This window comes from Bos grunniens, chromosome 25, assembly GCF_055505025.1.
Source record: "Bos grunniens cultivar Pamir isolate PY7600 chromosome 25, Bosgru_T2T1.0, whole genome shotgun sequence".
NCBI lineage: Eukaryota > Metazoa > Chordata > Mammalia > Artiodactyla > Bovidae > Bos > Bos grunniens.
The window spans coordinates 24,576,911-24,599,979 of NC_141189.1; the positions used below are offsets into that span (position 1 = coordinate 24,576,911).

Genomic DNA, 23,069 nt, shown 5'->3' on the forward strand with positions numbered 1-23,069 from the left:
GTGGCAAATGCTCAATAAATGGTGTTTCCCCTCCTCTGGTCATGATTTCCCCCAAATCTGAAGTTACTTGAGGGTGATTCTAATTTTCCAACCACACTCACAAGCCTCTCTGTATGGAGATTTTGTTCTAGGGGTGTGATGGGGTGTTATAGCCTTTTGTTTCCTAGATAAGATTCAGTTTTCTTCATGATTCTTGTCACTATCTATTTGTGGGAGAAAACTAAAAATTTCCTTCTCTCCTCCCTTTTTCCCCTTCTTCCTGTCTCCCATCATTTTTCTTTATCATTTTCTCTTACTATTGATATTTTATTGAGTTCTGTCTTTTCTTTTTTCCCCTTTCTACCTTCCCACCTTCTTTCTTTCCTTCATTTCTTCCTTTCTCCTCTTTCTTTTTTTCTTCTTCCCTCTAATTATTTCCATCTTTCCTCCTGGCCTCCATCTTATGATCCCTCCCTCCTTTTCTTATTTCTCAATTTCTTTTTATTGCTATTTTAATTTCTCTTTCTTCTTTCCCCACCTTTTTTTCTGTTTCCTTTCCTTTCCTCTCTTTCTCATTCCTCCTTTCTTTTTCTTTTTTCAATATCTAACATGGTAAGATTTTGAAATAATAACCAAGGAAAGACAAAAATCAGATCATGTTTTGTCATAAAGAATCTCATATCCCCAGAGGAAGGCAGATGACTCAAATGGATTTAAAGGGGAAGAAGGGTAGGATCTAAGGTAAAGCACCTTGCAGGTATCACTAGACTCCGACCTGCTCAGACTTTTTCCACTCCTTGTCTCGAAGCTTTGACCGCTGAATTTTCCCTGTGTTGGTCTTGGGCAGATCTAAGACGAACTCTATCTGTTGAGAAAAGATCAGTCCAAAGTGGGTTATTTGTGACCCCAATGGGTTGGATTTTTCAGAGGAATTGCTATAGAGTGAGAGGAAACTCTTGAGGCCAAAAGCTCCAGGTGAGTGAGGACAGATCCTGGTAAGTCCCTTGGGAAACCCCTTGTGTGATACAAATCTTCAGAAAATGTTCTGGGATGAGGACAAGAGATTAAACATAAAGATTAGTTAGCTGGTCTCTGACATTCTCTAGAAGAGTGAAGATGCAGCATGATGAATGCAACATGACACAGTAAACAGCCATCTGAGTTTTTACCTCAGACTCTCTGGGCTCCAGCCTTTCCTTTACCATGTGCCTGGCTTTGGTCAGGTCACTTAGTTTTTCTGAGACTCAGTATTCCCACTGAGCAGACTGAAGGATAACAACTTTGTTGAGTTGTTGTGATAAAAAAGTGCAATTACATAGACTAAATTCTTGCATGAGGCTATAGGGGAAGAAAATTTGCCAGCTCAAAATGTGCCTCTTGGGCGTGAGGATTAATTTAGGCTTATTATTTTTAAGAAATAGAAGACTCAGGATGCTTTTCTTGTTCCTTACCCCATAACTGCTTAAAATGTTTAAATAGTTTGTTCCTGAGATATCTCTGCAAAGAATATGGTCTAGGGTGTGGGGAAGATTCAACAGGGCCTAGACATCAATGTCCATCTGTGACCCATTGTATCTATACAGCTCAGAAAACATTTATTTACCAAATATTTGATTTTCCATTTCCATTAGAATTGCCTAACACCCTTTTGAGGTTCCCTAAACCACTACTCCCAACATCATGTTTTGTCTTCAGCTGAATGTGGTATTTAAGGTGAGGGTTCTGACTCTTTTGGTGAGTTATTGAGTTTTCCTGAGTCTCTCCCAAGAATACATGACTAAATTTGTGTTTGATTTCTCCTATTAATCTGTCTCATACTGATTTAATACTTAGACCAGCAGGAAGAACCTAGAAAGGTAGAGGAAAATTTCTTCCTCTCCAACAGGGTAAACACTCAAAAATATTAAGTATGGCTATTAATGTAGAACAGATAGATAGATATCTAAGAGTTACAAGGTCTGGTTTTGAATTCCATCTCAATCATTTCCTATTTGTCTGTCCTTGAAAAAGCAAAATGGTTGTCTGAGGAGGGCTTACAAATAGCTGTGAATAGAAGAGAAGGCAAAGGAGAAAAGGAAAGACATAAGAGATAAGGCCATATGAGATAAGATGAAGATAAGAGATAGGAGATAAGAAAGCCTTCCTCAGTGATCAATGCAAAGAATAGAGGAAAACAATAGAATGGGAAAGTCGAGAGATCTCTTCAAGAAAATTAGAGATACCAAGGGAATATTTCATGCAAAGATGGGCACAAAAAAGGACAGAAATGATATGGAGCTAACAGAAGCAGAAGATATTAAGAAGAGGTGGCAAGACTACACAGGACTGTACAAAAAAGTTCTTCATAATCCAGATAATCACTATTGTATGAGCACTCACCTCCTGGAATGTGAAGTCAAGTGGGCCTTTGAAGCATCACTATTAATAAAGCTAGTGGAGGTGATAGAACACCAGTTGAGCTATTTCAAATCCTAAAAGATGATGCTGTGAAGGTGCTGCACTCAATATGCCAGCAAATTTGAAAAACTCAGCAGTGGCCACAGGACTGGAAAAGGTCAGTTTTCATCCCAATGGCAATGCCAAAGAATGCTCAAGCTACTGCACAATTGCACTCACCTTACAGGCTAGTAAAGTAATGCTCAAAATTCTCCAAGCCAGGCTTCAACAGTACATGAACCGTGAACTTCCAGATGTTCAAGCTGGATTTAGAAAAGGCAGAGGAGCCAGAGATCAAATTGCCAACATCTGTTGGATCATCAAAAAAGCAAGAGAGTTCCAGAAAAACATCTACTTCTGCTTTATTGATTATGCCAAAGCCATTGACTGTGTGGATTACAATAAACTGTGGAAAATTCTGAAAGAGATAGGAATACAAGACCATCTGACTTGCCTCCTGAGAAATCTGTATGCAGGTCAGGAGGCAACAGTAGACCCGGACATGGAACAACAGACTGGTTCCAAATAGGAAAAGGAGTACATCAAGGCTGTATATTGTCACCCTGCTTATTTAACTTATATGCAGAGCACATCATGAGAAATGCCAGGCTGGGTGAACAAAAAGCTGGAATCAGGATTGCCGGGAAAAATATCAATAACCTTAGATATGTAGGCGACATCACGATAATGGCAGAAAGAAAATAAGAACTAAAGAGCCTCTTGATGAAAGTGAAAGAGGCGAGTGAAAAAGTTGGCTTAAAACTCAACATTCAAAAAACAAAGATCATGGCATCCAATCCCATCACTTCATGGTAAATAGATGGGGAAACAATGGAAACTGTGAAAGACTTTATTTTCTTGGGCTCCAAAATCACTGGAGATGGTGACTGCAGCCATGAAATTAAAAGGTGCTTGCTCCTTAGAAGAAAAGTTATGACCAACCTATACAGCATATTCAAAAGCAGAGACATTACTTTGCCAACAAAGGTCCATCTAGTCAAAGCTATGGTTTTTCCAGTAGTCATGTATGGATGTGAGAGTTGGACTATAAAGAAAACTGAGCAATGAAGAATTGATGCTTTTGAACTGTGGTGTTGGAGAAGACTCTTGAGAGTCCCTTGGACTGCAAAAAGATCAAACATTCAACCCTAAAATAGATCATCCCTGAATATTCATTGGAAGGACTGATGCTGAAGCTGAAACTCCAACACTTTGGCCACCTGATGCGAAGAACTGACTCACTGGAAAAGACCCTGATTCTGGGAAAGATTGAAGGCTGGAGGAGAAGGGGATGACAGAGGATGAGATCATTGGATGGCATCACCAACTCTATGGACATGAGTTTGAGCAAGTTCCAGGAGCTGATGATGGACAGGAAGCCTGGCGTGCTGCAGTTCATGGGGTCTCAAAGGGTTGGACACGACTGAGAGACTGAACTGAACTGAACTGACCTCCCTCTATATGGATCAGCTTGCCAGGGCTTTGGTCTAGGAGTTGAATGGTCTTGGGTTTAATGCAAAGAATAACAAAAGGGATTGGTGTTTAGTCTCTAAGTTGTGTCTAACTGTTTTGCAACCCCATGGACTGTAGCCCACCAGGCTCCTCTGTCCATGGAATTTCCCAGGCAAGGATACTGGAGTCGCTTGCCGTTTTCTTCTCCACGTGCTCTTTCTGACCCAGGGATGAACCCATCTCTTGCATTGGCGGGTGGATTCTTTACCACTGAGCCACCAGAGAAGCCCCAACAGCAGGGATACAGATAAAGAAAAAGTATCATAGAAGCTGGTATGGGAATCTTCCATAAAGTAAGACTGACTTTGTTGAAGGAGTTTGTTAAAATCACAATGGAATAGAGCAGGAGCTGGCAAACAATAGTCTTTGGGCAAAATTCAACCTTCCTCTGTTTTTGTAAATGAAGTTTTGTTTAAACACATCCCCACCCATTCATTGACAATCGTCTCTGGCTGCTTTCATAGTATCAGGGCAGAGTTGCAATAAAGACAGTATGACCTAAAATATTTAATGTTTGGCCACTTGGATGTAGATGGGGTAGAACGAAGTCTCAGGGGAGATCAGGGTTTAACGGTAAGAGGAAAACCACTCTGCATATTACGAAGAAGGAAGCAGAAAGATATAGTTACTGGAAGGAGGGAAGAAGTGGAAAAAGTCTACTGCCCTGGGCATTCTAGATGTGAAACTCGAAAAAGGAGACATATCTATTGAATAATATAGTGTTATACTGTGGGATAGTACCACCCCACCTGATCCTCCAAGATACTGTTACAATTCAAAATTTATATTATGATTGGATTTCTAGTCTCCTTTTAAAAATACTTATGAAATGTTTACTAATGTGCTGGTCACTCTTCCAAATGCATTATGCCTTACAAATATTAATGTTAACTCATATTAACAACTGTGAAGGTGTAACGCCACTAGCCCACTTTACAGATAAGGAATTTGAGGCACAGAGTAATTGTTCAGAAATGTAATGGAGATGAATTTTGAATGGAACAGTCTGATTTCAGAGACTCGGCGTAATGCCTCACTATCAGTTTGAGGTTGAAATTCTGTGTGGTGGATTCTTTGATGTGCTACTCAGATCCCTTTGCCGGAATGAAAGACTTACTCCCCCACTGCCAAACCACCTTGGGGAGTGCAGCAGTAAAGGAGAGTTATCTCTTTCCAGGGCAGCCTGTATCCAAACCCAACCTACACGAGCATAGAGACCCTTCTCCCTGTCTTCCCCTGGGAAAAGTTGTCCTAGCTTCAGAACTCCTCATGGGGTTGGCTGAAGCCCTTATTAAGACTACATAACAGTGCATCTCACGGAGAAGGCGATGGCACCCCACTCTAGTACTCTTGCCTGAAAAATCCCATAGATGGAGGAGCCTGGTAGGCTGCAGTTCATGGGGTTGCTACGAGTCAGACACAACTGAGCGAATTCACTTTCATTTTTCACTTTCATGCATTGGAGAAGGAAATGGCAACCCACTCCAGTGTTCTTGCCTGGAGAATCCCAGGGATAGGGGAGCCTGGTGGGCTGCTGTCTATGGGGTCACACAGAGTCGGACAAGACTGAAGTGACTTAGCAGCTGCAGCAGCAACAGTGCATCTCCACATTCTGCCCTGGAGTTTGAGGATAAGTCTTTCTCTCAGGTTTGAGCTTCTACCCTCTTTGTGTTTTGAAGCTCCTCAGGTTTTATTCAGGTTCTACTTAAAGGTTTCATCCTTGCTAGTTAAGGCCTTGTTCTGTGTGTGGGTGCTCCATTGAAACTTTAGCCTGATACTAAAATCAGGCTGTCCCAGTTGGAACGTGCTAACCTTTGACATGATTCTCTTTGAAACCAGGACTGTTTCTCCTAGAACTGACTGGACTTGAGCCTAGTTCTTTGGGAACAGGGGTTAGTTAATCAGAATTGTACAGACTCAGCCTTTGACCCAATCCTTTTGGAATAGAGATTGTTCTACTGGAATTGCACTGAGCTGCTTTTGATGTACCTCCTCTGGGACCAGATAATTCAGTTCGGGGGCCAAACTGTTCCTCAACACTGGCTGGCATTAGGCCTCCGAGCAATTAAGATTGCTTGAGTTGTTCCAACTGTTTGAAAATTATTCTTTCTTAGAGAAAAACCTCTGGGAAATAGAATTCCCAGTTATCTAAGTATTTCCACCTTGCCCCTCCCACACATCAAGGACCCTGGTCTAGTTTATGTTTGAAAACCACAGTCTTCATTCATGCCAATTTCTAACTATATAAATTGACTTGATCAAAGACAATTTAGAATATCAATGGTTATTATGGGGAACTTTTGAAAACCCCAAACTTATTTTTCTTTAAACCAAATTGGACAAATACAGCTTTAAAATTTCCAAAACTGAATGGAACATCTCTTTCAACTGGTGTTTTAAGACTTTCAAATGTTATCAGGAGTCTCAAATTGCCTCTTTGCAAAATCTGATTTTAAAATTAACTGAAGCAAGTAAACAAAGAAAGACAAAGTCCCCTTTGAAGCCTAAGGCTCTTCTTCCTTGGCTTTTTTGTCTCAGTGTCAGTCTCTGGGACTGTCTTATTGCTCTAACACAGTCCCTCCTCCTCTGGCCCCACTTACAGCACCATCTTCCTCTTTCCCTTCTATGCCTCCCACACCTTCTCCATATCCTCAGTTCCTCCTTGCTAATTCTCTCACCAAACTTTCCTTTTCCCCTAAAATTCTCCCCACCCTATTTTCCTCTGAATAAATCAATATCTGCTCCTTCAAAATTAAGCCTTCTGAAGATCCAGAAGCTAAACCCTTAATTTTTTATATTCCTTGAACTAAAGCAGAACTATAAGCCATAGTCAAAGATTTTCCCAAAATAACCAAAGATCCTCACAAATTCGCTGAGTGATTTAATATAGTCACTCAAACTTAATCTGGTTTCTCCAACTTATATCAGCTCATCACTAAATGCCAAGCTCAGTATTGGATGAAAACTGTTAATAGGGAAAAGCTTGAATGATCTCTGGGTTGGGAAGATCCCCTGGAGAAGGGAGCTGCTACTCACTCCAGTATTCTGGCCTGGAGAATTCCATAGACAGTGGAGCCTGGCAGGCTAAAATCCATGGGGTTGCAAAGAGTTGGACATGACTGAGTGACTAACACTTCCAGTCCTAACTGACACAGGAGCCATACTCTCAGTGCTCAATCACACTACTATAAAGCGTCCCCTGTCTTGGAGTATTAAAAGGGATCTCTAATGAATGTCAAGAGATTATTCTCTCTGAATCCATTTCCTTTTGTTCAGGCTGGTTGAGAAATAACACACACTTTTCCCCTTAGTGCCTCTGCCCCTACCCATTTATTAGGCTGATACTTCTTAGAAAACTATCATGTCAGAATTTCTTTCTCAAAAAAGGGAACCAATAATTCTAGAATTTAACAGTAGTCATCAAAGCAGCCAACTATGTGAATGATTTATTTGCTCTGTGTCTGATGGTACTACAGCTAATTCTAGAAACACAGATCATCTCTCCCTGTTGCATTGGTTCCCAACTTCCTAATGAGCAAAATCTCCACCTGATATTGGCAAAATTCACAGTGCACCTCCCATCAAGATTCTAATAGATCTTTCAAATCCTCTTCTCAGAATTAATCAATATCTAAAAGTAAAGAAGCTCTGCAAGACATAACGTCTGAATAGAAGATTAAAAGGTTCAAAGTCACATTATCCTTGGACTGCTGCTGCTGCTGCTGCTAAGTCACTTCAGTCGTGTCTGACTCTGCACCACCCCATAGATGGCAGCCCACCAGGCTCCCCTGGGATTCTCGGGGGATTCCCTGAGATTCTCCAGGCAAGAACACTAGAGTGGGTTGCCATTTCCTTCTCCATATACTTGGACTAACCCTTGCATATTTCTATTTTACCAGTGGAAAAACCTGAAAGTGGAGGGCAGAGATTTGTCCAGGACCTCTGAATAATAAACAATCATTATCCCAATACTTTATTGTCCTTAACCCTCATCACTACTAATATCCATTCCCACTGGAAGCAAATTCTTCAATATTTATGCAGTCCATTCTTTAGTATTCTAGTTGATGAAGCCAGCCAACACCTTTTGCCTTACCTGGGAATAAAAGCAATTTACCTGGACCATAATGACTCAGGGTTTTACTTAGGATTTGTCACAAATCCTGAAAGCTGATGTGGATGATATCAAGTTCTCTAGATGTTCTGCTGTTGTGGTTTAACAGTGTTGTCCAACTTTTTGTGACCCCATGGACTGCAGCATGCCAGGCTCCTCTGTCCTGCACTATCTCCCAGAGTTTGCACAAATTCATGTCCCTTGAGTTGGTGATGCTATCTAACCATTTCATCCTCTGCCACCCCCTTCTCCTCTCGCCTTCAATCTTTTCCAGAATCAAGATCTTTTCCAATGAGTTGGCTCTTCATGTCAAATGGCCAAAGTACTGGAGCAGTCCTTCCAATGAACATTCAGTCCCTCCAATGATATCATTTAGGATTGACTGGTTTGATCTCCTTGAAGTCCAAGGGAGTCTCAAGTCTTCTCCAGAATCACAATTTGAAAGCATCAGTTCTTCACCATGCAACCTTCCTTGGGCTTCCCTTGTGGCACAGATGGTAAAGAATCTTCCTGTCATGCAGGAAACCTGGGTTTGATTCCTGGGTTAAGAAGATCCTCTGGAGAAGGGAATGGCAACCCACTCCAGTATTCTTGCGAGAATTCCACAGAGGAGCCTGACTGGTTACAGTCCATGGGGTTGCAAAGAGTCAGACACGATGGAGCAACTTGCACACACATAGCCTTCTTTATGGTCCAACTCTCACACCCATACATGACTAAGGGAAAAACCATAGCTAGGACTATATGGACCTTTGTCAGTAAAGTGATGTCTCTGCTTATTAATATGCTATCTAGGTTTGTCATGGGCTTCCTGGGTAGCTCAGCTGATAAAGAATTTGCCTGCAATGCAGGAGACCTTGGTTCAATTCCTGGGTTTGGAAGTTCCCCTGGAGAATGGATAGGCTACCCACTTCAGTATTCTTGGGCTTCCCTGGTGGCTCAGCTGGTGAAGAATCCACCTGCAATAAAGGAGACCCTGGTTCAATTTCTGGATTGGGAAGATCCCCTGGGGGAGGGCATAACCACCCATTCTAGTATTCTCGCCTGGTGGACAGAGGAGCCTGGCAGGCTACAGTCCATGAGGTCTCAAAGAGTTGAACACAACTGAGTGACTAAGCACAGCACAGGTTTGTCACAATTTTTCTTCCAAGGAGCAATCATCTTTTAATTTCATGGCTGCAGTCACTGTCTGCAGTGATTTTGGAGCCTAAGAAAATTAAATCTGTCACTATTTCCACTATCCCCCATCTATTTGCCATTAGGTGATGGGACTGGATGCCATGATCTTACTTTTTTGACTGTTGAGTTTTAAGCCAGCTTTTTCACACTCCTCAAGAGACTCTTTAGTTCCTCTTCCCTTTCCACCATTAGAGGGGTATCGTCTGCATATCTAAATTTGTTGCTATTGTTCCTAGCAACCTTTATTCCAGCTTGTGATTCATCCAGCCCAGGATTTCACGTGATGTATTTTGCATATAAGTTAAATAAGCTGGGTGACAATATACAGCCTTGGCATACTCCTTCCCCAGTTTTGAACCAGTCTGTTGTTCCATGTCCAGTACTAACTGTTTCTGCTTGACTAGCAAACAAGTTTCTCAGGAGACAGGTGAGGTGGTCTGGTACTCCCATCTCTTTAAGAATTTTTCACAGTTTGTTGTGATCCACACAAAGTCTTTAGCATAGTCAATGAAGCAGAAGTAGTGTTTTTCTGGAACTCCCTTGTTTTCTCCATGTTCCAACAAATGTTGGCAATTTAATCTCTGGTTCTTCTGCTTTTTCTAAACCCAGATTGTACATTTGAAAGTTCTTGGTTCACGTACTGTTGAAGCCTTGTCTGAAGGTTTTTGAGCATAAACTTGCAGGATGTGAAATGAGAACAATCGTACAGTAGTTTAAACATTCTTTGGCATTGCGCTTCTTTGGGACCGGAATGAAAACTGAACTTTTCCAGTCCTGTGGCCACTGCTGAGTTTTCCAGATTTGTTGGCATATTGAGTGCAGCACTTTTGCAGCATCATCTTTTAGAATTTTAAATAGTTCAGCTGAAGTTCCATCACCTCCACTAGCTTTGTTTGTAGTGATGCTTCCTAAGGCCCACCCGACTTCACATTCGAGGGTGACTGGCTCTAGGTGAGTGACCACCATTGTGGTTATCTGGGTCATTATGACCTTTTTAGTATAGTTCTGTGTATTCTTGTCACCTTTTCTTAATCTCCTTTGCTGCTTCTGTGAAGTCCCTACCATTTCTGTCCTTTATCATGGACATCCTTGCATGAAAGGTTCCCTTGATCTCTCCAATTTTCTTGAAGAGATCTCTAGTCTTTCCCATTCTGTTTTCCTCTGTTTCTTTGCATTGTTCACTTAAGAAGGCTTTCTTATCTCTCCTTGTTATTCTCCCAAAGTCTGCATTCAATCTACATTTGTCTTTCCCTTCTCACTTGCCTTTCACTTCTCTTCTTTCCTCAGCTATTTGTAAAGCCTCCTCAGACAACCACTGTGCCTTCCTGCATTTCAATTGCTTTGGGATGCTTTTGGTCACTGCCTCCTGTACAATGTAACAAGCCTCTGTCCATAGTTCTTCAGGCATTCTGTGTATGAGATCTAGTCCCCTGAATCTATTCATCACCTCCACTTAGAATCATAAGGGATTTGATTTAGGTCACACCTGAATGGCCTAAATGTTCCCTACTTTCTTCAATTTAAGCCTGAATTTTGCAATAAGGAGCTCATGATCTGAGTCACAGTCAGCTTCAGGTCTTGTTTTTTGATTGTATAGAGCTTCTCCACTTTTGGATGCAAAGAATATTATTAATCTGATTTCAGTATTGGCCATTAGGTGATATCTTTGTGCAGATTTGGCTCATGTGTTGGAAATTGGTATTTTCCATGACCAACATGTTTTCATGCTAAAACCCTGTTAACCTTTTCCCTGCTTCATTTTGTTCTCCAAGGCCATACTTGGCTGTTACTCCAGGTATCTCACAACTTCCTACTTTTGCATTCCAACCTCCTATGATGAAAAGGACATCTTTTTTGGTATCATTTCTAGAAGGTGTTGTAGGTATTCATAGAACTGTTCAACTTCAGCTTCTTTGGCATAGAGGTTGGGACATAAACTTGGTTACTGTGACGTTGAATGGTTTGCTTTGGAAATGAAAGAAGATCATTCTGTTGTTTTTTGAGACTGCACCCAAGTGCTGCATTTCGGGCTCTTCTGTTGACTATGAGTGCTACCCCATTTCGTCTAAGGGATTTTTGCCCACAGTGATAGATATAATGTTCATCTGATTTAAATTCATTCATTCCCATCTATTTTATTTCACTCATTCATAAGATGTCAATGTTCAATCTTACTGACTCCTGATTGACCATGTCCAATTTACCTTGATTCATGGACATAACATTCCAGTTTCTTATGCAATATTATCCTTTAAAGCATCAGACTTAACTTTCACCACCAGACACATCCAGAGCTGAGCATCATTTCTTTTTTTTGGACCAGTCATTTCTTTCTTACTGGAGCTACTAGTAATTGCCCTCTGCTCTTCCCCAGTAGCACATTGGACACCTTCCAATCTGGGGGTGCTCATCTTCTGGTGTCATATCTTTCTGCCTTTTCATACTGTTCATGGGGTTCTCCAGGCAAGAATATTGGAGTGAGTTGCCATTTCCTCTTCCAGTGGGCCACGTTTTGTTAGAACACTTCATTATGACCCGCCCATCTTGGTGTCCCCACATGGCTCATAGCTTCATTGAGTTACATAAGCCCCTTCACCATGACATGGCTGTCATGGTCCAAAGAGTATTTCCCCAAACGATCATTTAGAAAAACTTGCTACAGAAGCCAAATAATTGGCCTCATAAAAGGAAAATAAGATGAAAAATTCAAGAATTATTGGTTTGATAAATAGTGATAGCTCTGATTTGAACTAAATAACAACTCAGTCCTACCAGAGCCTCTAAAGCTCTCATAATAGCTTCCCTTTCTGGTCCTTCAATTCTATTTTAATTGAGGTTTCTGTTTATTAAATTCATATGTTGGGAGGCGGTCCTGAGATGGCAGAGGAATAGGATGGGGAGACCACTTTCTTCCTGACAAATTCATCAAAAGAGCATTTGAACGCTGAGCAAATTCCACAAAACAACTTCTGAATGCTGGCAGAGGACATCAGGCACCCAGAAAGGCAGCCCATTGTCATCAAAAGGAGGTAGGACAAAATATAAAAGATAAAAAGAGAGACAGAAGGGGTAGGGATGGAGATCCGTCCCGGGAAAGGAGTCTTAAAAGAGATGTTTCCAAACACCAGGAAACACTCTTAATGGTGGCTCAGTGGGGAATCTTGGAATCTCAGAGGGCAACATAACCAGAAGGAAAAATAAATAAATAAATAATTTAAACCCACAGATTACATGCCTAACGGCAACTTCCAGCACTTGCAGCTGCCACCAGCAAGAGGGGGCTGAACAGGGAGGCGAGGGCTGCATTGCTTAGGGTAAGGACCGGACTGGAATGCCCTGAGGGCAATCTGAGGGAACTAACGTGAGACAGCAACTCAAACTGTGGGATAGCCAGAGAGAGAAAAAAATAAAAAAAGAGAGAGAGAACTATCCTGTGAAAAGCCCTAACCTGAGGCACTGCCAGGCCCGCTCACAGAACAAAGGACTGAGCAAATACCAGAGGAGAGCTAGCAGATTGTGGACCGGCCCATCCCTGCTGGAGACAAGCAGGTGGGTGGTGGTGGGGCAGCCAGAGCTGGAAAAGGGCAATCACGACCCCAGAGAGGCATACTTTACCAAACTGCAAACAGGCTCCATTGCTAACCAAGAGTTCTTGGGATTCTGAATGGTTGACATCTGCCCGGAGGGTCACAGCCAGAGATCAGCTCCCCAGAAGAGACACACGGCACACCTGAGAAGGCACACCCATTGTACACCCAGAAAACCGAGCGGCTGGGATGGGGGAGGCGATAAGACCCACTGCCCACCTGGGGGTGACTGTGCTCAGCAAGCACCTGGTCACCTGAGCTGCTCGGACCTGGGAAGGATACAAAACGCAGGCCCAACTGAATCTAAGCCTTTGGGGAGTACTCGAGAACCTGAACCTGAGTGGCTTAGACCTGGGAAATGCACACAACCCAGGGCCTGCCTCAGTTTCTGGCAGAGCAACCTGGAGCCTGAGCAGTGTAGACTGGGAAAGCACACATGCCGTGAGTGGGGGCAACAGTGCAGCTGAAACACTGGGAGCACTCCCCACACACGCCAATGATATTTGTTTGCAGTGTTCCTCCCTCCCCACAGCGTGACTGAAAAAGTGAGCCTAAATAAGTGACCACCTTCACCCCCTTGTGTCAGGGTGGAAATTAAACACTGAAGAGACCAGCAAACAGAAGAAGCTAAAATAAAGAGGGAACCACTTTGGAAGTGACAGGTGCAACAGATTAAAACCCTGTAGTTAGCACTGACTACATTAGAAGGGGCCTATAGATCTTGAGACGGAGAAGGCAATGGCACCCCACTCCAGTACTCTTGCCTGGAAAATCCCACGGACGGAGGAGCCTGGTAGGCTGCAGTCCATGGGGTTGCTAAGAGTTGGACACGACTGAGCGTCTTCACTTTCACTTTTCATTTTCATGCATTGGAGAAGGAAATGGCAATCCACTCAGGTGTTCTTGCCTGGAGAATCCCAGGGACGGAGGAGCCTGGTGGGCTGCCATCTATGGGGTTGCACAGAGTTGAACATGACTGAAGTGACTTAGCAGCAGCAGCAGCAGCAGCAGCAGCAGCATAAATCTTGAGAAGTATAAGCCAGATTAAGGAACTATCTGAAACTGAACTGACCCCACAATGTCCACAACAGCTCCAGAGAAATTCCTATATATATTTTTGCTACTGTCATTTTTTAAATTAAATTTTTAAAAAAATTTTTAAGTCCTCTATTACTCCTTTAATTTTCATTTTTATAATCTACCATTACCTTGCAAAAAAGACCCTAATTTTTAGAGAAAAATTCATATATATATATATATATATTTTTATAATGTTTGTGACTTTGTTTTGTTTTTTTAATATTGTATTTTTGAGAGTCTAACCTCTACTCTAGATTTTTAATCTTTGCCTTTTGGCATTTGTTATCAATTTTGTACCTTTAAGAACCCAGTCTTCAGTACCCATTTTTACTTGGGAGTGTGATTACTGGCTTGATTGCTCTCTCCATGGGTCGCCTCCACCTCCTTCCTCCCCCTTCTCTTCTCTACCCAACTCTGTGAATCTCTTTGTGTGTTCCAGAATGTGGAGAACACTTAGGGAACTGATTACTGGCTGGATCTGTCTCTCTCCTTTTGATTCCCCCTTTTTCTCCTCCTGGTCACCTCTATCTCCCTTCTCCCTCTTCTCTTCTCCATGTAACTCTGAATCTCTCCAGTGTCCCTCACTGTGGAGAAACTTTTCATCATTAACCTAGATGTTTTATCATTGGTGCTGTATAGATGGAGAAGTCTTGAGGCTACTGTAAGAATAAGACTGAAATCCAGAGGCAGGAGGCTTAAGTTCAAAACCTGAGACCACCAGAGAACTTCTGACTCCAGGGAACATTAATTGATAAGAGCTCATCCAAAAGCCTCCATACTTACACTGAAACCAAGCACCATCCAACAGCCAACAAGTTCCAGAGCAAGACATACCACACAAATTCTCCAGCAACCCAGGAGCATAGACCTGAGCTTCAATATACAGGCTGCCCAAAGTCACACCAAACCCACTGACATGTCAAAACTCACTACTGGACACTTCATTGCACTCCAGAGAGAAGAAATCCAGCTCCACCCACCAGAACACCGACACAAGCTTCCCTAACCAGGAAACCTTGACAAGCCACCTGTTCAACCCCACCCACAATGAGGAACCTCCACAATAAAGAGGAACCACAAACTGCCAGAATATGGAAAGCCCCCCACCCCCAAACACAGCAATATAAACAAGATGAAAAGGCAGAGAAATACTCAGCAGGTAAAGGAACAGGATAAATGCCCACCAAACCAAATAAAAGAGGAAGAGATAGGGAATCTACCTGAAAAAGAATTCAGAATAATGGTAGTGAAAATGATCCAAAATCTTGAAAACAAAAATGGAGTTACAGATAAATAGCCTGGAGACAAGGATTGAGAAGATGCAAGAAATGTTTAACAAGGACCTAGAAGGAATAAAAAAGAGTCAATATATAATGAATAATGCAATAAATGAGATAAAAAACACTCTGGAGGGAACCAACAGTAGAATAACAGAGGCAGATAGGATAAGTGAGGTAGAAGATAGAATGGTAGAAATAAATGAGCAGAGAGGAAAAAATAAAAAAGAATTAAAAGAAATGAGGATCACCTCAGAGGCCTCTGGGACAATGTTAAATGCCTCAACATTCGAATCATAGGAGTCCCAGAAGAAGAAGACACAAAGAAAGACCATGAGAAAATACTTGAGGAGATAATAGTTGAAAACTTCCCTCAAATGGGGAAGGAAACAATCACCCAAGTCCAAGAAACCCAGAGACTCCCAAACAGGATAAACCCAAGGCAAAACACCCCAAAACACATATTAATCAAATTAACAAAGATCAAACACAAATAACAAATATTAAAAGCAGCAAGAGAAAAACAACAAATAACACACAAGGGGATTCCCATAAGGATAACAGCTGATCTTTCAATAGAATCTCTTCAGGCCAGAAGGGAATGGCAGGACATACTTAAAGTGATGAAAGATAAAAACCTACAATCCAGATTATTGTACCTATCAAGGATTTCATTCAAATATGAAGGAGAAATCAAAAGCTTTACAGACAAGCAAAAGCTGAGAGAATTCAACACCATCAAACCAGCTCTCCAACAAATGCTAAAGGATCTTCTCTAGACAGGAAAGGGTATACAAACTCAAACCCAAAACAAAAAAACAAACAGCAACGGGATCATACTTATCAGTAATTACTTTAAATGTAAATGGGTTGAATGCCCCAACTAAAAGACAAAGACTGGCTGAATGGATACAAAAACAAGACCCCTACATATGTTGCCTACAAGAGACCCACCTCGAAACAAAGGGCACATACAGACTGAAAGCGAAGGACTGGAAAAAGATATTCCACGCAAATAGAGACCAAAAAAAAGCAGGAGCAGCAATATTCATATCAGATAAAATAGACTTTAAAATAAAGGCTGTGAAAAGAGACAAAGAAGGACACTACCTAATGATCAAAGGATCAATCCAAGAAGAAGATATAACAATTATAAATATATATACACCCAACATAGGAGCACCATGATATGTAAGGCAAATGCTTACAAGTATGAAAGGGGAAATTAACAACAACACAATAATAGTGGGAGACTTTCATACCCCACTCACACCTTTGGATATATCAACTGAACAGAAAATTAACAAGGAAACACAAACTTTAAATGATACAATAGACCAGTTAGACCTAACTGATATCTATAGGACATTTCAGAGAAGGAAATAGCAACCCACTCCCGTATTCTTGCCTAGAGAATCCTGTGGACAGAGGAGCCTGGTAGGCTGCTGTCCATAGGGTCGCATAGAGTTGGACACAACTGAAGCGACTTAGTGTGCAAGCATGCATTGGAGAAGCAAATGGCAACCCAGTCCAGTATTCTTGCTTGGAGAATCCCAGGGATGGTGGAACTTGGTGGGCTGCTGCCTATGTGGTCACACAGTCAGACACGACTAAAGTGACTTAGCAGCAGCAGCAGCATAGGACATTTCACTCCAAAACAATAAATTTCACCTCTTTCTCAAGTGCACATGAAACCTTCTCCAGGATAGATCACATCCTGGGCCATAAATCTAGCCTTGGTAAATTCAAAAACATTGAAATCATTCCAAGCATCTTTTCTGACCACAGTGCAGTAAGAATAGATGTCAATTACAGGAGGAAAAACTATTAAAAATTTCAACATATGGAGGCTGAACAACAAGCTGCTGAATAACCAACAAATCACAGAAGAAATAAAAAAAGAAATCAAAATATGCATAGAAATGAATGAAAATGAAAACACAACAACCCAAAACCTATGGGACACTGTAAAAGTGACACTAAAGGAAAGGTTCATAGCAATACAGGCTTACCTCAAGAAACAAGAAAAAAGTCAAATAAATAACCTAACTCTACACCTAAAGCAATTAGAAAAGGAAGAAATGAAGAACCCCAGGGTTAGTTCAGTTCAGTTCATTCGCTCAGTTGTGTCCAACTCTTTGCGACTTCACGAACCACAATACTCAAGGCATCCCTGTCCATCACCAACTCCCAGAGTCCACCCAAACCCATGTCCATTGTATCAGTGATGCCATCCAACCATCTCATCCTCTGTTGTCCCTTTCTCCTCCTGCCCTCAATCTTTCCCATCATCGGGGTCTTTTAAAATGAGTCAGCTCTCTGCATCAAGTGTCCAAAGTATTGGAGTTTCAGCTTCAACATCAGTCCCTCCAATGAACACCCAGGAATGATTTCCTTTTGGATGGACTGGTTGGATTAGTAGAAGGAAAGAAATCTTAAAATTAGGGCAGAAATAAATGCAAAAGAAACAAAAGAGACCATAGCAAAAATCAACAAAGCTAAAAGCTGGTTCCTTGAGAAGATAAATAAAATTGACAAACCATTAGCCAGACTCATCAAGAAACAGAGAAGAATGAAATCAACAAAATTAGAAATGAAAATTGGGAGATCACAACAGACAACACAGAAATACATAGGATCATAAGAGACTACTATCAGCAACTATATGCCAATAAAATGCACAACTTGGAAGAAATGGACAAATTCTTAGAAAAGTACAACTTTCCAAAACTGAATGAAGAAGAAATAGAAAATCATAACAGACACATCACAAGCACAGAAATTGAAACTGTAATCAGAAATCTTCCAGCAAACAAAAGCCCAGGACCAAACAGCTTCACAGCTGAATTCCACCAAAAATTTAGAGAAGGGCTAACACCTATCCTACTCAAACTCTTCCAGGAAATTGCAGAGGAAGATAAACTTCCAAACTCAGTCTATGAGACCACCATCACCCTAATACCAAAACCAGACAAAGATGCCACAAAAATAGAAAACTACAGGCCAATATCACTGATGAACATAGATGCAAAAATCCTTAACAAAATTCTAGCAAACAGAATCCAACAACAGTTTAAAAAGATCATACATCATGTCCAAGTGGGCTTTATCCCAGGGATGCAAGGATTCTTCAATATCCACAAATCAATCAACACAGTACACCACACTAACAAATTGAAAGATAAAAACCATATGATTATCTCAATTGATGCAGAGAAAGCCTTTGACAAAATTCAATATCCATTTATGATTAAAACAACAACAACAACAACAACAACAACAACAACAACAACAACCCGGAAAGCAGGAATAGAAGGAACTTACCTCAACATAATAAAAGCTATATATGACAAAACCACAGCAAACATTATCCTCAATGGTGAAAAATTGAAAGCATTTCCCCTAAAGCCAGGAATAAGACAAGGGTACCCACTCTCACTACTACTATTCAACATAGTTTTGGAAGTTTTGGCCACAGCAATCAGAGCAGAAAAAGAAATAAAAGGAATCCAGATTGGAAAAGAAGAAGTAAAACTTTCACTGTTTGCAGATGACATGATCCTCTACATAGAAAACCCTAAAGACTCCACCAGAAAATTACTAGAGCTAATCAATGAATATAGTAAAGTTGCAGGATATAAAATTAACACATAGAAATCCCTTCCATTTATACACTAACAATGAGAAAACAGAAAGAGAAATTAAGGAAACAATCCCATTCACCATTGCAATGAAAAGAATAAAATACTTAGGAATATATCTACCTAAAGAAACAAAAGACCTATATATAGAAACTATAAAACACTGGTGAAAGAAAACAAGACACAAATAGATGGAGAAATATATCATGTTCATGGATTGAAAGAATCAATATAATGAAAATGAGTATACTACCCAAAGCAATCTATAGATTCAATACAATCCCTATCAAGCTACCAGCAGTATTTTTCACAGAACTAGAAAAATAATTTCAAAATTTGTATGGAAATACAAAAAATCTTGAATAGCCAAAGCAATCTTGAGAAAGAAGAATGGAACTGGAGAAATCAACCTGCCTGACTTCAGGCTCTACTACAAAGTTACAGTCATCAAGACAGTATGGTACTGGCACAAAGACAGAAATATAGATCAATGGAACAAAGTAGAAAGCCCAGAGATAAATCCACGCACCTATGGACACCTTATCTATGACAAAGGAGGCAAGAATATACAATGGAGAAAAGACTATCTCTTTAACAAGTGGTGCTGGGAAAACTGGTCAAGCACTTGTAAAAGAATGAAACTAAAACACTTTCTAACACCATACACAAAAATAAACTCAAAATGGATTAAAGATATAAACAAAAGACCAGAAACTATAAAACTCCTAGAGGAAAACATAGGCAAAACACTCTCCGACATACACCACAGCAGGATCCTCTCTGACCCACCTCCCAGAATATTGGAAGTAAAAGCAAAAATAAACAAGTGGGGCCTAATTAAACTTAAAAGCTTTTGCACAACAAAGGAAACTATAAGCAAGGTGAAAAGACAGACTTCAGAATGGGAGAAAATAATAGCAAATGAAGCAACTGACAAAGAATTAATCTCAAAAATATACAAGCAATTCCTGCAGCTCAATTCTAGAAAAATAAACGACCCAATCAAAAAATGGGCCAAAGAACTAAACAGACATTTCTCCAAAGAAGACATACAGATGGCTAACAACACATGAAAAGATGCTCAACCTCACTTATTATCAGAGAAATGCAAATCAAAACCACAGTGAGGTACCATTTCATGCCAGTCAGAATGGCTGCTATCTAAAAGTATACAAACAATAAATGCTGGATAGGGTGTGGAGATCTTCTTACACTGTTGGTGGGAATGCAAACTAGTACAGCCACTATGGAGAACAGTGTGGAGATTCCTTAAAAAACTGGAAATAGAACTGTCATACGACCTAGCAATCCCACTGCTGGACATACACACAGAGGAAACCAGAATTGAAAGAGAACATGTACCCCAATGCTCATCGCAGCACTGTTTATAATAGCCAGGACATGGAAGCAACCTAGATGTCCATCAGCAGACAATGGATAAGAAAGCTGTGGTACATATACACAATGGAGTATTACTCAGCCATTAAAAAGAATACATTTGAATCAGTTCTAATGAGGTAGATGAAACTGGAGCCTATTATACAGAGTGAAGTAAGCCAGAAAGAAAAACATCAATACAGTATACTAACGCATATATATGGAGTTTAGAAAGATGGTAAGAATAACCCTATATGTGAGACAGCAAAAGAGACACAGATGTATAGAACAGTCTTTTAAACTCTGTGAGAGAGGGAGAGGGTGGGATGATTTGGGAGAATGGCATTGAAACATGTATATTATCATATGTGTAATGGATCGCCAGTTCAGGTTCAATGCATGGGACAGGGTGCTCGGGGCTGGTACACTGGGATGACCCAGAGGGATGGGATGGGGAGGGAGGTGGGAGGGGGTTTCAGGATGGGGAACACATGTACACCCATGGCTGATTCATGGCAACATATGGCAAAACCACTACAATATTGTAAAGTAATTAGCCTCCAATTGAAATGAATAAATTTATAAAAATAAATAAATCCATATGTTATCAAGTTCATAGAAACTGAGGCTCATTTGAAATGATATGTCATCATCAAATATTTGGTGACAATCTTCTACCAGACCTGGTCCAAATATCTTGGGAAAGCTTTCTTATCAGATTGTCACAACTCAGCCAACGAAAAGACACTATACTTTGAACTTTCAGTTTCTCCCCTGGATACTCTGTTTACTATAGCCTTGCCAACTTCCCTTTCTTCTCTTCAAAAGAGACCTCCTTTCCTTACACATGGCTTGCCATAGTTCAAGACTCTGAATTTCAATCTTTGCTGCTGTCAAATAAACCCATTTTTGCTGGACAGTCTGGGGTAAAAAATGGGAAAAAGTAGAGATCTCTTCAAGAAAACCAGAGATGCCAAGGGAACATTTCTTGCCAGGGTTGACAAAATAAAGGACAGAAACAATATGGACCTAACAGAAGCAGAAGATATTAAGAAGAGGTGGCAAGAATACACAGAAGAACTATACAATAAAGATCTTCATGACCCAGATAGCCATGATGGTGTGATCACTCACCTAGAGCCAGAAATCCTGGAGTGTGAAGTCAAGTGGCCTTAGGAAGCATTAGTACAAACAAAGCTAGTGGAGGTGATGGAATTCCAGCCGAGCTATTTCAAATCTTAAAAGATGATGCTGTGAAAAGGCTGCACTCAATATTCCAGCAAATCAACACCTCAGCAGTAGCCACAGGACTGGAAAAGATCAGTTTTCATTCCAATCCCAAAGAAGGGCAATGCCAAGAAAAGGTCAAACTATCACATGATTGCTCTTATTTCTCATGCCAGGAGGGTAATGCTCAAAAGCCTTCAAGCTAGGCTTCAGCAGTACGTGAGCTGAGATGTTCCAGACGTATAAGTTAGGTTTAGTAAGGGCAGAAGAACCAGAGGTCAAATTGGCAACATCTGTTGGATCATAGAAAAAGCAAAAGAATTCTGGAAAAAATCTACTTCTGCTTCATTAACTACACTAAAGACTTCGACTGTGTAGATCACAAAAAACTCGAAAATCCTTAAAGAGACAGGAATACCAGACCACCCAACCTGCCTCCTGAGAAACCTGAATGTGGGTCAAGAAGCAACAGTTAGAACTGGACATGGAACAATGGACTGGTTCAAAATTGGAAAAGGAGTATGACAAGGCTGTGTATTGTCACCCTGTTTATTTCACTTATATGCAAAGTACATCATGTGAAATGCTGAGCTGGATGAAGCTCAAGCTGGAATCAAGATTGCCAGGAGAAATATCAATAATCTCAGATATGCAGATGACACCACCATAATGGCAGAAAGCAAAGAGGAACTAAGAGCCTCTTGATGAAGGTGGAAGAGGAGAGTGAAAAAGCTGGCTTAAAACTCAACATTCAAAAAACAAAGATCATGGTATCTGGTCCCATCACTTCAGGGCAAATAGATGGAGGAAAAATGGAAACAGTAAGAGACTTTATTTACTTGGGCTCCAAAATCACTGCAGGTGGGGACCGCAGCCATGAAATTAAAAAAAACACTTGCTCCTTGGAAGAAAAGCTATAACAAACTTAGCCAGTGTCTTAAAAAGCAGAGACATCACTTTGCCCACAAAGGTCCATATAGTCAAAGCTATGATTTTTCCAGTAGTCATGTATGGATGTGAGAGTTGGACCATAAAGAAGGCTGAGTGAGTAAAAATTGAGGCTTTTGAATCGTGGTGCTAGAGAAGACTCTTAAGAGTCCCTTGGACAGCAAGGAGATCAAACCAGTCAATCCTAAAGGAAATAAATACTGAATATCCATTGGAAGGATTGATGCTGAAGCTAAAGTTCCAATGCTTTGCCCACTTGATGTGAAGACTCATTGGACTCATTGGAAAAGACCCTGATTCTGGGAAAGATTGAAGGCAATGGAGAAGGGGATATCAGAGGATGAGGTGGTTGGATGGCATCACTGACTCGATGGACATGAGTTCGAGCAAACTCTGGGAGATGGTGAAGGACAGGGAAGCCTGGTGTGCTGCAGTCCATGGGATCATAAAGAGTCGGACATGGCTGAGCAAATGAACAACAACAGCAAACACCTCTCTCTTCCCTTCTGTTTCCTTCCCCTTGTGTTGATCCCAAAGCACTCCCTAATAAACCTCGGCATGTTAAGTTCCTTCCCAGAGTTTGCCTCTCAGAAAACCCACCCATGATAATTAGCCTGTGTTGACAAAGCATCATTAAAAATCTGGGTTACCTAAGTATCTGACATGTGTAAAGCTTACCACTTAAAAAGTATAGTGTGTGTGTGTGTATGTG

General features: G+C 40.9%; 1 protein-coding gene across 5 annotated transcripts in view; it reads right to left on the reverse strand.

The window, feature by feature from the left end:
* Window positions 1–243: 243 nt before the first annotated feature.
* The window catches only part of LOC147345317 (acyl-coenzyme A synthetase ACSM2B, mitochondrial-like), a 48,326-nt gene continuing 25,500 nt past the window's right edge, over window positions 244–23,069 (reverse strand). Inside the window, exons 14-15 of one of the 5 annotated variants that reach the window (XM_086375478.1) lie at window positions 2,596–2,678; window positions 621–844 (exon numbers count right to left, since the gene is read on the reverse strand). In XM_086375478.1, the coding sequence (XP_086231604.1) occupies window positions 2,619–2,678 (60 nt within the window). In that variant the 3' untranslated portion in view covers window positions 621–844; window positions 2,596–2,618. Of the gene's footprint in view, window positions 845–2,595; window positions 2,679–8,707; window positions 9,001–23,069 lie in introns of those variants that run through there. The other 4 variants (XM_086375479.1, XM_086375480.1, XM_086375476.1 and 1 more) reach the window with 4 other exon arrangements.